This window comes from Dryobates pubescens, chromosome 25 (genome assembly GCF_014839835.1).
Source record: "Dryobates pubescens isolate bDryPub1 chromosome 25, bDryPub1.pri, whole genome shotgun sequence".
Taxonomy (NCBI): domain Eukaryota; kingdom Metazoa; phylum Chordata; class Aves; order Piciformes; family Picidae; genus Dryobates; species Dryobates pubescens.
Genome location: NC_071636.1, coordinates 7,186,183 through 7,200,289, shown reverse-complemented (window position 1 = coordinate 7,200,289; position 14,107 = coordinate 7,186,183). Strand labels below are relative to the sequence as shown.

Below are 14,107 nucleotides of genomic sequence, written 5' to 3'. Positions count from 1 at the left end.
CTGATCCTTTAAATTCTGTGGAAAATCATTAACTGAACTCAAACCTTCCTGAGATACTGCACAGCTTTTTGGCAGAGACAGAACTGAAAAGGGCCTTAATACAAAGGCCAACATCTGCAAAGGAAACAGGCCACCCTTCTAAAAATGTTCTGCTGTAGAAGACAAAAGGTAAGACTGGTTTTATTGGAAAGCTGGCAGTTACAAGGAATAGGAGCTGCTATAATACATTCAGTTCCCTGCAGTCATGAGAACAGAAAAGCCAAAGGGTCCAGTCTTCTCAAAATAACCACAGTAGTCTTCACTAGTAGGAGTGTCATATGGAACAGCATTATTTAAAACCTCTGTATATGGAGCAAAGGTGTAGTGTCAGCTATAAGCCACAAAGGAAAGCCTCTCTTCACTGTTCATAAGCTTAATGAGACCATTAAGCTTATGCACAGTGGCAGTAGAAACTGCTTTGATTATGAAAAGACTAAAGGTAAACTTTTTACAGTGAAATCACTACTGTAAGCTATGAGTTAATTGTAACATTTTCAGAATCTATCAATCCATTTTATTCTTTTAACTTAGTTGGGAATGCTAACCTGAGACAATCTAGATTCTGAAGCAAACATACATGACCCCAGAGCCTTCAATCTTTTTATTTGAGCCCCTTAACAAGTATCCCTTAGAAGTCACCAAACCAGAGCAGCAGCCATTTTAAAAGCCTCTACAACAGTTACATTTTTTCCCCTACTCAACAAGAGTTCATAAAGCTCAGTTTTTCTATGAAGTGGAGTTTATTACAACATTAAGGAACAGTATTTAAACAGTTATTTGAATGGAGTATTTTACAAATCAATTCATACAGAGAAAAGCAAACACAACGTTGGTTTAAAGTTATTACCAAGAAGCTACATTGTTAAGCTGTTAGCACATAAGTGTAGGACTGTAAACTAGCAATCAAGTATTGTCATAACTTGCAGTTCAGAATGAGATGGTAAAAATACCAGGCAAGCAAAAACATTTAAGATTTTTTGTACTCAATTCTTTCTACTTTCACATCATCTCCAATTAGTTGATAGACATATGTGACTACTGTAGAAGCCTGGATATCCATCAGCACAAATGAAGGAATGATGTTGCTGGGAAGAAAGGGAAAAAAACCACATTTTAGTTGGGCATATGTAATCATCTGAGCAGTCTCATCAATACTTAATATCAATCATTCTAAGAAGAATGGATAGGAATTTAAGCACAGTACATCAGACCTTAAGCTTTTAAGTATTTTAGTCAAGATTTAGCAACTACTCTAACCCTTCTTCTCTTCAACATTTACATTAAACTTCATCCTGAGCTTTTAGTTCAATTTTGGTATCAACAAGAAAATGCCCCCAGTTATTTCCCATACTTCACTTACTTCTCTAAGGCATGATAGGCTCCTGTTGCTGATCCTGGATTGATATAGAACTTGTTTTCATGTTCAAATGCCTCAAATTTGTGTGTATGTCCTGAAATCAGGATGTCCACATCAAACTGCCTTTGTAGCAGCGCCAGGCTGGCCATATCACCCCAAGGAATAACCTGATGGCCATGAATCAGCCCAATTTTGAACTGTCCAACAGTTACAACCTTCTGTTCAGGGTAGTTCAGATTCTAAAGGTAAAAAACAAACAGAGATTAGATGCACAGATTTATAGTTAAAACCAGGAGAAGAAGGGTAAAGGTTATAGAATGCAATTGGTCCTGCTGCTACAGAATCAGAGCTACAAAGCTGCTTTTATGAATGCTGTGAAGAAGTGGCAGGATGGAAGGAACTTCAAAGCCCTCACAACAACAGGTCTTGGTTGATAAAGTTCCAGACACAAACAAGTACACAAATTACTTTTATCCACACGGATGGCAGGCAAGAGCATCTAGTGCAATTCACAGTACTGACTGTAAGCCCAACTCCTCTGCCCAGTTTGTTTCTCAGGTGCTCTGAGCACTACATCTCCTCAGTCTGCCCACTTTTACTTGAATAAGTAACCCAAAGGTTGCCCTTACATAAAAGATGCACAAAAAATGGCATTATCAAGAGAAGACACTACCTCATCAAAGTCCCCTCTGACAACATGAACATCCCCAGCCAGAGTCTTGAGGTAGTCATAAGTGTCCTTGGTGCAGAGGTTTCCTGTGCAGAGGATGTGTTGGATCTTTCCTGGAACCAGCAGCTTCTTGAACTTGGCTGGAAGGCTGTTGCATCGATGTGGAATGTGAAGATCTCCTAATACTAACACCAACTTGGCAGGTGCCACAAGAAGATCAGGAAAAAAGATCATTACAGATACTTGTTAAGAGGAGCAGCACTGGCAAACAAAGCACTGCAATGTTTTCAGGTTCACAGCTTTGCATTCTGATGTAAAAGCTACTAAAATAAGAATGAAATGGTGATGGAATATTGCTACACTGAGGGGAAATAAGCACCCTTACTAAGGCAGAACATTATCCAAAGCAGGGTGGAGGGCCTACAGAGTTAGTTGTCTTGCTGAAACCCACTGCAAGGTGTAACATAGAAATGTATTCTACACCAAGTTAGCAACTACCATAAACTATCCCACTTTGTTGTTTCCTTAAACATCAAAAAACAGTAATATGAGGCATCTTCAGCACAGACCTGGCTAAACTGTGGTCACTTCCCTTTAAAACTCTTCATCCAAGTTCCTTTCTATTTTAATTGACTTCTATTTTCTTACTTATCAACAACAAAAAGAAAGGGAAAAAGAAACCAGGCAGCAAATTTGCAATGTGCTAATAGCTGACAGGTAGTTCAGAAACCACACTGTAAGAACCACCAAAACACAGGCTAAGACTAATAGGTTAAGAAAACTGCACTGCAGAGAAAACCAGACAAAATACTGCATACTGCAGTTCTTTTCCAGCTCTCCATAGTTTCAGCACAACAGATGCAAGGAGAACACAAATTTAACAGGGGCTTCAAAATTAAGGATTCAGGTGAATTAATACCATAGTTTGTGATCACAGGCTTAAATCTGCAAATAATTAATGCAATACAGCAATAAATTATGCCAAAAAAGGCATGAAAAGCTCAAAAAAAGCACAGGATGCTTTTGCCACTACACCAAAAACACTGGATCTACAGACACCATCCTTGTTAAACCTTATGAACAACTCCATGTTAAATAGAGACAGTTCCAACCATAATGCTTTGTTAGTAAGCCAGTTCCTAACACGAAGGCATCACCTGTGTTTGCACAAAAAACAGCCCAGGGAATGTTACATATAAAAGCAATAGTAGCTATGCTTTAAAAATGTATCACCTTTATTAATTTGCTTGTTAAAGTTTTAGGCTATGCACCTTTTTTCATGCTAACAGTCACAAAAAAATGGCAGAGGGATCTGGGGGGGGTTTCTGGTTTGATTTTGCTGGGTTCTGTTGAGCTGCCAACTTAAAACTAACTCAGGAGAGGGAAAAAAAAACCAAAACACCACAACCACATTTTTCTATGGTCTTTCAAGAGTTTCCAGTGAAAACTTAGCATCAGTCTGAGGATGATATCATTGAAAGCAAGTGAAAAATGGATAACAAGGGATTATTAAAGTGATCTTAATTATTGAAGTGGCAGTAGAGAGATTTTCTAACTGATGCTTAAGGGACTTAAGACATGCAATACTGATTCTATATTTAATGGCTAATAAGATCATGCTGCCACTTGAAAACACAAAACCCCACTGAGGTTAGCAGTGTCCACATTCAACAAACCAGCCTGCCCCACATTTTCCCCTAAATCATGTTTGAGCTACCATTAAGTAAAGAAAAGCTTAGCAGGCTACAATAACTCAAATTAAAAGCATTTTAGTATGTTTAATAATCACAGGTATCTGCAACATAAAACAGTGGCAAAGAATGTTACAACATCTTGCTTTTACTAGGAATTTAGGTGCAAACTTGAGCATGATTTTAACAGCAGCCCCTAATTCGTATGTACCATCTGACATTCATATCATCTTGTAACATCAACAAGCCCTTACCACCGGTGTTAGCAACAGCCAAGAGGAGTAAACTTACTCTGTGCCCAGCCTTATTGGAATGAAGAAGTTGATTGCAGACAGGGGGGAATGAAAAACAGGGTGAAACACGATCAATGTTAAACAAAAGGAAGCAACAGAAAAGAAAATATAGCCAAATGAATAGGCAAATAATAATTAATGAATTGTTGATGTTATGAGAGAAGCGTTAAAAACATAACTAAATTAAATTAAAAGCCGGCTCCTGCGCGCAGCCCTCAGCCGGTGACAGCCCCTTAGCACGGCCTTCTTACCGCAGCGGACGCTCCGTAAGGCTCACCCTTCTCTCCGCGCTCCCCTCCCACCCCTCCATCTACTTCAGCTTGGTATTAGGCAGACTTCTGGGCACCGACTGACAGTAAACCTTCCCTGAGCGCACGATCAGCACGGCTGTCGCCGGGGCCTGGCCGCCGCACCGCGGGTGCCCGTGCCTGCACTCATGACCCAGGTCTACCGGGCCACGGCCCGGCTCCAGCAGCGCTGCGGGACGAGCCCGGGTGTGGAGAAGAGGGCCCCGTGGGTGGAGGCCGGGGCGTCCCCGCTGCTCACCATCCTGCTAGGCGCCGCGCTCCTCACAGCAGCCGCTGCGGCCCCTCCCGGAAGCCAGGCTGCTCCCAACCACCCGCTACGGCGCCTAAGAAGGGCCACACTATCGCGAAGCGCGTTTAGCCGGAAATCCTGCACCTACATCCGGGTCTCTGAGGAGGCGTTTCCCGCCCTGTCTGCCGGGCGTGTGAGGGGACGGGCGCAGCGAGGGGCGGGGCTGCGCGGCGGTGGCAGCAGACATGAAGTGTGTTATTGGGGGGGCTCACCTTAGAGGTACCCTTGGGCATCGGGGGGGCAGCAAGTCTGGGGCAGAGAGGTGCATATGGGAGAAACAGGCACTCCATATTGGGGTGCAGTAGGGCCAGCAGCCATGGCGGTGCATGACTGGCACGCTAGAGTCCCAGGCACTGCCTTCAGTGGGCTTCTTCGTGGAAGTCCTTCAGATGACGCAAAGTAGGGCATGAATCACTGGGAGCTGTGGTCAGCCCCACCACGGTAACAGCTGAGCTGAGAAGCTGCTGCTTTCTTGTCTGCAGGAGAACAAAGGCATTTTTCTGGACAACATGAAGTCGTGAAAATTGGTGTAGAGGTACTTTAAGGTGGAGAAGCCATTCCTCAGCTGGCTGCCTCTGTGCACACCGTTCTTCCAAAGGTCCATGTAAACCTGTGCACAGTGTTTTCATGCAAAGTGCTGTTCTGCCAGTGCCAGGATGGGCAGAGACAAATTTTGAGACCTATTGCTGGTTTCTTCTGTGTCTGTTACAGTCACATCTTTACAGATGTCTATCGACTTACCTCTTGCTTAAACATGTTACCATGTTAAAATGTGATTTCTGACTCCAAGCGGTGTGTGTGATTAGATTGACTTAATTTGCAGCGAAACCAGGTCACGCCAGCTGCTGCAAAGATGACATTTATGGTGCACCTTGTCAGAGGCAGCTTGCAGAAATGCCCGTGTGTTTGTGCTTCTACAATGGAAAGACTGATGTTTTCCATTGGTTTTGCTTGAAAAGTGTAGGAAATTTGTAATGTTTCCTCTTAAATTATTCTGGAGAAAATGCCTTTTTGGTTTTGTTTTTTTCTTGTTGCAACTTAGAATGAACATTGCACTATTTCCTTCTGGCAGTGTTTGGAAGAGCGATACATGCCATTGCACGTATTAGTGATGAATTCTGGTTTGACCCCGTAGAAAAAGGTGTAAGTTGATTTACTGCAGTTAAAAAATCTGTTTTAGAAGCATCATATTTACATTGTTGGATATTGTGTTGTTTTCCTACAGATACCCTTCAGTATGACTCAACACTTCTCCTTCAGCTCCCTCCACTTTCAATATGGACAAATGCCATAGTTTCTGTAATTGTAATTATGCAGATTCTATCATGGTAGAGTCATTCTAACTCTGCTCTTCGTGTTCTTTGATTTGTTGTTACCCAAGCTGTCCTTGTCCAGGACATCTGGATTAATACCAAGGGTTTTATTTCTGTTGTCGTGGGTCAAAAGGTTTCTGTTTTGTACCACATGAGGAGCTGCCTCTAAACATGTTTTTGTACCGGTATGACTCAACAGGAAGAAAGCATTAATATGCCTTTGATTAATCAACACCAATTACAGCAAAATTAGGGTTTTCTCTAGAGGTTTCTTAGTCAAAAGTGATCAGCTCTTCTTAGCCTGCTGGAATGCTGGGAAATCAGAAGTGGAGATCATTTATATGTGAAGAATTTTTGAGATGTTAGCAGTGTCTGCTTATCTGTATCGTGCTCCTGGCTGTTTGGGAATAAACCAGTCCTTCAGATACCTTAGGCACAAGTGTTTAGGTAATTCACACTTAAGGGACACTTAAATGTCCATAGATTGGGTTCCTGTGCCTGTGTGATACCAGTGATTTCTGACCAGCAATAACAAAGGTGATAATTTCAAACATGATTGTATGCATTACTTGGAGATGTACACATTTAAAGGGCTTGTGTTTAGGTGTGGTGCTGAAGCACAGAGGTAGCTTGCTTTAAAAATAAAGGTTTGGTATGAAATAATTTTAATTAATTATTTTACCTATGTTTCCAGCTTGCCTTGAGATCAGTGAATTCTTCAAGGTCAGCATATGCCTATGTCTTCTTCTCCTCCATGTTTTTTCAACATTACTGCTGGGCAGCGGTGTCTCAACCATGTCAGAAGGAAAAGCGGTTATCTGTCACATGTAAATTGGTAATTAAGGTATGTTTTGATGGATTGTTATGCACAGCCCTGTAAGCAGCAAATTATTCCAAGTGCCAAATGAAATCCCAGGTGGAGGCTTACAGAGGCATGTGGATGGCTCTAAACTCAAGTGCTTCTGGGCAGTTTCACAAAAGAGAACTTTAGTATTTACTTAATTAAGTTTAGTAGTTGTACCTCCTGAGCTGTTCCCTGTGGTTCCCAGAGTCTGAACCAGCTTCATCTCTGGGTGGAGGAATACCACATTTCTGCCTCTGCAGTATTTCAGCAGCTTCAAAGCCAGTATGAGCCAGGAATGTTTTGACCAGCTGTTTAGCAAATAGATCTGTTGGGCATGTAGCAGGCTAGTGGGTGAGGATGGCAAGGAGCAGGATCAGCTGCCTCAGTGCCTGCTTACAGTTTGGGGAAGCTATAAAAGCAGAAGCTTGAGATAAACTGTACATAGCTAGGGAAATAATATTGTAGAATTGCTTGGTGGGCAACTTCTGCACTGATTTTTGGGATTTTTTTTTCAGTCAGTTCTTCCTATATTTCGATGTGTGAATGTGCTGGAAAGGAATGTGGAGAAATGCAGCATTTCTGCAAATACTAATGACCATCACATCACTTTTCAGTTCCTCTGCAGACATGGTAAGTTACACAAGAAGTGACCATACCTAAAGAGCAGCAGTTTCCAACAGCAGGGCAACACAATATTTAGTGTAATTATCAGCTGAGTGTTCTTCATGGAACATTATGCCAGGCACTTTCAGCCTCTTCACATAATTTCTATTTATCTTGTGCATCACCTTGTTAAAATGAAGTTGTAACAGGCTCTATCAGATGAATCTTCAGTTCAGTAGTTAGTGCATCCCATGGACTGGTTGTCAGCCCACGACTCACACAATTACCACTACTGACATTATTATACCAGCCACATATTAAAGCCTTTTTACCCCCTGCATTTGTTGCACTTGTTACTGTTCACTTATTTTTTATGGACTCTTAAAAAGCTCAGATGCTGGAGGGGCCCAGCTAACAAGATGAAGGAAGGTTGATTCCATTTTCTCTTTGTGGGTGAGTTATTACCACATAGCTAGAGTAAGTCATTTGGTTACTTTCTGTATTGAGATTTCCTAAAAGAAAAAACAGTGGGAGGAAAAAAAACAGCTAAAATTACAGACCAGCACTGATTTTTGTTTATATCCTTTATGTTTAGGTGTTGTCAAAACATACAATCTGACATTTCAAGAATGTGACCCCCTGCAGGCTGTTTTTGCAAAGAATATGTGTCCAAATGTACTGAAAGTCCACTCCAGGTAATAAATACAAACATGTATTTCTGAAAATACTGCTCTCATTGCCATTAGCAATCAAAATGTGATTAAGCCACACTTAAAAATGGTGAATTCCTGAATGCTATATCCTGGTGTTTCATACTTAATATTACAGCTTAAAAAATATCTGGAGTGTTCTGCTATTAATCCTGCTCAGGCCAGTCTTGAAAAGTAACTTACAACTTGAGTTCACACCTTTGAGCAACTTCCAACAATGACAAAGGAGGTAGTGCTTTAGTTTTGTAGGCAAAGAATCCAGTGCTTAAAATACACTTTTTTAAATGCAATAAGGCAAACTTCTGCTTTGAAAAGCAGCTCCTGGGAAAAATACAGGTTTTGGTAAAGGCAAAGAGCAGCTGGACTGAGCTTTTCCTGGCAGCAGTTTTATTCAAAGTGTTTCTGGTACACCACTAAAGGTGCATAAATATATCTCTGTGTCAATGTTGAGTGGTGTGCTTTTCTTAGAAAAAGATACAACTTTTTCAGCTGTAAGCATTTGAATGGAGTACAGGAGCTGAGGTTTGCTCAGCACTGTGACACATAAAAGAAAGGTGGCAGCAATATCACAGAATTGTGGAATCCCAACATAGTAGTGAGGGTTGGAAGAGACCTCTGGGGATCATCCAGTTCCACTCCCTGCTTTATCAGGGTCACCCACGGCAGCTTGCCCAGGATCACAATGTCCAGCTGGGTTTGGAATCTCTCCAGAGGACATTCCACAACCTGCTCGAGTGCTCCAGCACCCTCACACCCAAGAACCTCTTGGGTTCCATTTTGAGTCCATTGCCCCTCATCCACTGTTGCTGGGCACCACTGAAAAGAGTCTGACCCCATCCTCTTGCTGAGCATTGAGAAGATCCCCTCTCTGGCTGCTCTTCTCTTTGCTCAGTAACAATTTGCATTTCTAATATAACACTAGCTGGGAATTTGTGGCAGGTAAAATCATTGTGACATTGAATGGAATTTTACAGGCTGCTGGCTGATATCATGATTCACTTTCCAAGCAGTCAAGAGGAAATAACTTTATCAGTTACTCCAATGAAAGTTTGTTTCAAGAGCTACACTGAGGAAGACACTGGTAAGGAAACTGAAATTAGGAAACAATACTGGGACTTGAAAACAGGAGAATTAAAGGAATAAAAACTAATGCAACATAAACAGAGAATGCATTTTATGTCTGAATGAGATTTTTAAGAGAGGAAATATGTAGAGATTTTAAGGCATGTTTCTACCCTCTGGGCTTAACAGAATTTTAAGAAACCTTTTCCTGGTGTCAGTGGTGGGTATCAGACTGAGCAGGCAATAGCAATAAATTCTGCCACTTGCTGTAGGCTTAAACAGAAGTAATTAGCGTGCTCTAAGAGCAGAAGCTTGGTAGTAGAGAAAAGGAGATAATTTTCTGTTTTAAAAAGAGCAGTTTAACAGTGAACACCATAATTAGAGAACTGCTACCATTACAGAGTGTGTTTCAGCATGAGGGCAGCACAGCGTTAGCTGGCCCAGCACTGTTATGCCACACGCTGCCATTTCCAGATCTGAAATGGAGAACAATTGAAGATTCTTGGGATGTGACTCAAACTCATTTGAAAGATATAATTGTGCTTTTGAAATGCAGGTTCTTGTATATCATATAATAAAGGGATGCTTTTCATACTTGCTTATGACCAAAGCTGAGGATAATGACCTAGAACAAGATGACTGCCTTGAGCACTGGGGTGGGCATTGTGATGAGAACAAGCTAAAACTGTGGAGAGCAAGAAGGATTCAGTGGTGGAAACTGGAGTGAAGTGGGAGAAATCACTGACAACAAGAAGAAGAAAAAGACACTAAAAAGAGTACATTTTGAATGGCAAGTAGTGTTCATTTAGAAATATACACTTAAAAGGGCTATTGTGAAAAAAAAGAAACTGAAAAATATAGTTGGTAAAAATTTAATGAGGTACCAAAAACCCAAACAGTGAAGGAGACAAAGGAGGAATCAGAACAGTTGGCGTTAGAAGAGACCTTTGAGATCACAAGCATTGTTCTTGTGTAGTCTGTGTTGCAGTTTAGTGCCTGCAGCACTGAAACAAAAGGTGTCCTCTGAATATATCACCTCGACATGCTTTGGCATTTTCCACATTGAGGCTCAATTCTCAAAGGAAGAATTGGCACCTTCTGCCCAGACTTGTTCTCATTAGCATGAGGAGGCTCTGCCTGCAGGGGCTGGCAGAGGTGTTCTCGGCAGATATTCCTACAGTTCGAGGAACTTCACAGGAGTGTATTTGAACACAGTGGGGCCTTGTCAAAGGCTGAGAGAAAAAAAAACCTCTTGAGAATTGGAAGGCTGGGAATGGTTTGTAATGCTCTGTTAGCAGCCAGGTTTTGAGAGCAGCTGGGTTAGATGTGTGCTGCTTAAGCTCTGTAGAGCTTTTCTGAATACCTCTGAGACCGCCACACATCATGGAAGCACCCTCTTACTTTCTTCTCTTCCACCTAATATCCCCTACGGAGTAATGTGATTGTAACAAGCAACTGACTACCTCAAACTTGAAGAGCCCATTTCCTGCTGCCACTTCCCTATCAGGAAAAGATTAGAATTTAAAACAAACAACCTGAGTCCACCTTCATTGTCCTCTGGCAATTGCCAGTAACTATGATTAGTCTGTTAAAGTCATGCAGCACTTTGGTCTCCTCATCTATGCAGCAAGGAGCAGCTGGTAACACTGCTTGTGACAAATGCCTGTCCACAGAGCAGATTTGCCAGCAGGTACAGGTTAGAGCACACACTGGAACAGAAAACAGGTTCTGTTAAGAGTCATTTAAATCTACATAATATACTGTAATTAAATCGAGGGGTTTATTCTACTTAATTATGAAGTAAATGTAGGTAAGCTAAACATTTATCACTGTTAATCACTATAAAAATACAATTATTTGTCCAAATGATGATGATGTAAAAGCCTTGTGGGTATAACCAGAGTTCTGTCAGTTCAAACTTCAGCCTTTGAGGCCTTAACTTTCTCGTTCTTTTTAACAGTTTTTTCAAAGACAATGCTTACTGAGATACAGCTACATCCAGACGAATTTGACTACTTTCAAGTTGGAGTAGATTCTGAAGTGACATTTTGCCTTAAAGAATTGAGGGTAAAGCAAGAATTTGTCTTGAAAATAAACCATTTCCTGTTGATTTGCCTGATTTGACCAGGACAATGCAGAGGGTTCCCAGTGGAACAAGCCCTGGGCAGTGTTCCACCAGCCCTCCTGACCAGAACAGCATTTCACCATCTGGTTGAGGGTCAGCTTTAGAAAACAAGATCCTCAGGACACTGGAGGGTCTCTGAGAGTGGCCATTGAAAGGCAAGCAGCACAATTTTAATCAACAAAAATGTAGTTTCAATGCTGGGCAGACACACTGGAGTTGTACTGGAGAGAGCATCAGGCCACAGGTTCTCTGTGCAGAAGCTGCTTTGGAGAGCTCCAGGCAGAGAAGGCATAAGACCTATCCTAGAAGTAGTAGAATTGTACCCCCTTTTTTGCCAGCTGCATTCTGATATTAACTGGATTCTAATCATTCTGGCTTTAAAACCACCTTAACCACCCATTTCTCCTTCTCAGGGACTCTTGGCATTTTCAGATGCTATCAGTGTTCCTGTCTCAATCCATTTTGACATCTCTGGAAGGTAAGTTTTGGAACCCACCTGACTAGAACTGCTGCCATTACAGTTCTGCAGTCAGTTCATGTCTGCAGGTCACTCCATGAGAATTTAACTGGAAGAGTAAAATGGGTTTTCATGTTTTACCAAAAGATGGCTTTCTAATCTGTCAGACAGGGTTACGTGGTTCATGGTTTGCATAAAGCATTTAACATAGCACCAGCATTACTAAGCCAGCGAGGCTGACTAGTGAGCACCTACAAGTTGCCTGGCTGCTTCAGTCTAGTGCATGCAGTGTTTTTATTTAGTAGTCTAAAGAAACAAGACATTTTCTGTTTAAAATACTGTTTTAAGGGTTACATATTTAAAACTATACCCTGACTCAGTATAATATTGTGCAACATGTTCATGGTGCATTTCAGTCTGGAACAAGAGGCCATCTCATGCTCCACCAGCAGATGCATTTTCACTTTTCAGAGGAGACACTTCTAAATCTGTGTGCAGAAGTGTGTGAGCTGTATTTCCCCTACAATGTGTGTAATTACACATGCTGTTTACCCTCAATATTTGTGTTTAGACCAATTGCCTTCAGCATTGAAGATATGGTGCTGGAGGCCAGCTTTATTCTGGCTACCTTGTCTGAGGTTGAAAAGGAGACGGCTTCCCAGAAGGCTCCCTGCTCCTCACAGCAGGAGGAAAGGTAACAGTGGGCTTCAGGGGTGGGTGAGGGAAGCAGGCTGCCTTGCGAGGGTGAAAAATGTAAGTTTATAATTTTTCCAGCCAAATCAGATTGAAGATGGAAAGGCAGTGCCTTCCTCATCCTTGGTATTGGTCAGCATTGTACAGATGCTGGAGTCTTTCATAGGAAAACTGAGCTAGAGGGGTTCAGGAACATTCAACATGATGCACAGCAACAGAACATGGTGCCACAGAAAGCACTCTGCTGGCTTATCATAGAATCACAGACCAGTTTGGGTTGAAAGGCACCTTCAAAGGTCATTTACTCCAACCCTCCTGCAGTAAATAGGGACACCTACAACTAGATCAGATTGCTCAGAGCCTGTTTTATCTCCAGGGTAGCATCTAGAGCCACAATGTTCTTCATTAACAGCGAATGAAGCCATTGTAACAAAACCATGTAAAAGCCAGTTACTGACCTGACCAACTCTCTCCAATCCAGCTCAAAGGCACGTGCAGGTAAAACTGAGAACACCTCCGTGGATAAAGATTGCAGTACAACAGCAGGTGCTTCCAAAAAGCAACAGTGGAGCAGAAATGCACCAGAGGCAGTGGAGTCTGCAAGTCCTTGGGCAAAACAAGAGATGAAAGGTGTTCCCAGAGTCCAAAAGAGAGATATGAGAGGCATGAAAGGAACAGCAATGATGGAGGCAGAGGACCACGCAAGGCTGGAAGGAGAATCAACAGAGACCCACTCTCAGAAGGTAAGGAGAGCCCCAGGTGTATTTACAGTGGAATCCCTCAGCTGGTCTATACCTGCCACATTGAATGGTACTGCTGGAAGCACAGGTAGCAGGTGCATTTTACCAGGAAACACCTAGACTGAGAAAGATTTTAAAGTAGCAGAAGCTTCAGATATAATTAGCCCCAAATGCAGTTTCTCACCCATTTGTATTGCATTTTCCAGTTTCATTCCTTATTTTTTGGAGCAGTTTCTTGTAAGAAGGAGGATGCCAGCAGCCACACCCTTCATAGCTTGGCAACAGCTAGTGACACCGAGGAGGATCTTAGCAACGTGCAGAGCTCCCCAGTTCTCTAATGACACAAAGCGTTGGAACCCAAGTTCAAACAATCCAAGGGGAGAAGGGTGTTTGACATGGGAATTGTTCCTGCTGGCAGTGTAGGTGAGGTGTTCATTCCCCATTTATGTAAACCTCCAGCATGGGTTGTTCTAAAGCTTGGCTGCTGCCATACTGTGGCAAGAGATCTATGTCACGACTGATCTGTGTATCGCTAGCTTGCAGTGTATCACTGCCATGAGATCTATCTGTGGGTGTGTTGCTTTGGATGCTCAGCGCTCAGGTCCAGTCTCACTGGGGAATTCAAACTCTCTTTCCACTGCAGGCCAAGGTTAAGCTGCTGTTATAGTTAGGGGTGTCTGAATAGTAAACCCAAACTGTTACTGGTGTTTCTACAGTTCTACAGTTTCTACAGAAACTAGAGGCAGTGTTTAACTGAGTAACCAAACTGACATAGAAATGCAGTTAAAAAATAAAGGTGATGGTTAAAAGCAGGAATTTAAGAAGCCTTTGTTTCAGAGTGGAATTATTCCCTTCCCCCCACCCTCTGCCTCTCACCACCATCAGTGACACCACAGTATTCCCAAAGTCACAC

The 14,107-nt window shown here is 42.2% G+C and overlaps 2 protein-coding genes across 2 annotated transcripts; one reads left to right on the top strand and one right to left on the bottom strand.

The window, feature by feature from the left end:
* Positions 1 to 445: 445 nt before the first annotated feature.
* VPS29 (VPS29 retromer complex component) lies at positions 446 to 4,705 on the bottom strand. Its single transcript, XM_009909605.2, has 4 exons — positions 4,597 to 4,705; positions 2,070 to 2,261; positions 1,400 to 1,635; positions 446 to 1,124 (listed from the first exon to the last, which is right to left on the bottom strand). The coding sequence occupies exons 1-4, from the start codon at positions 4,597 to 4,599 to the stop codon at positions 1,007 to 1,009; spliced, it is 549 nt and encodes a 182-aa protein (XP_009907907.1). The 5' UTR covers positions 4,600 to 4,705; the 3' UTR covers positions 446 to 1,006.
* Positions 4,706 to 6,691: 1,986 nt separating this feature from the next.
* RAD9B (RAD9 checkpoint clamp component B) lies at positions 6,692 to 13,814 on the top strand. The gene is made up of 9 exons (XM_054173032.1): positions 6,692 to 6,787; positions 7,320 to 7,434; positions 8,003 to 8,102; positions 9,092 to 9,198; positions 11,140 to 11,246; positions 11,718 to 11,782; positions 12,333 to 12,455; positions 12,936 to 13,197; positions 13,401 to 13,814. Exons 1-9 carry the CDS (start codon positions 6,692 to 6,694, stop codon positions 13,530 to 13,532), a joined length of 1,107 nt encoding a protein of 368 aa, XP_054029007.1. The 3' UTR covers positions 13,533 to 13,814.
* Positions 13,815 to 14,107: the final 293 nt, after the last annotated feature.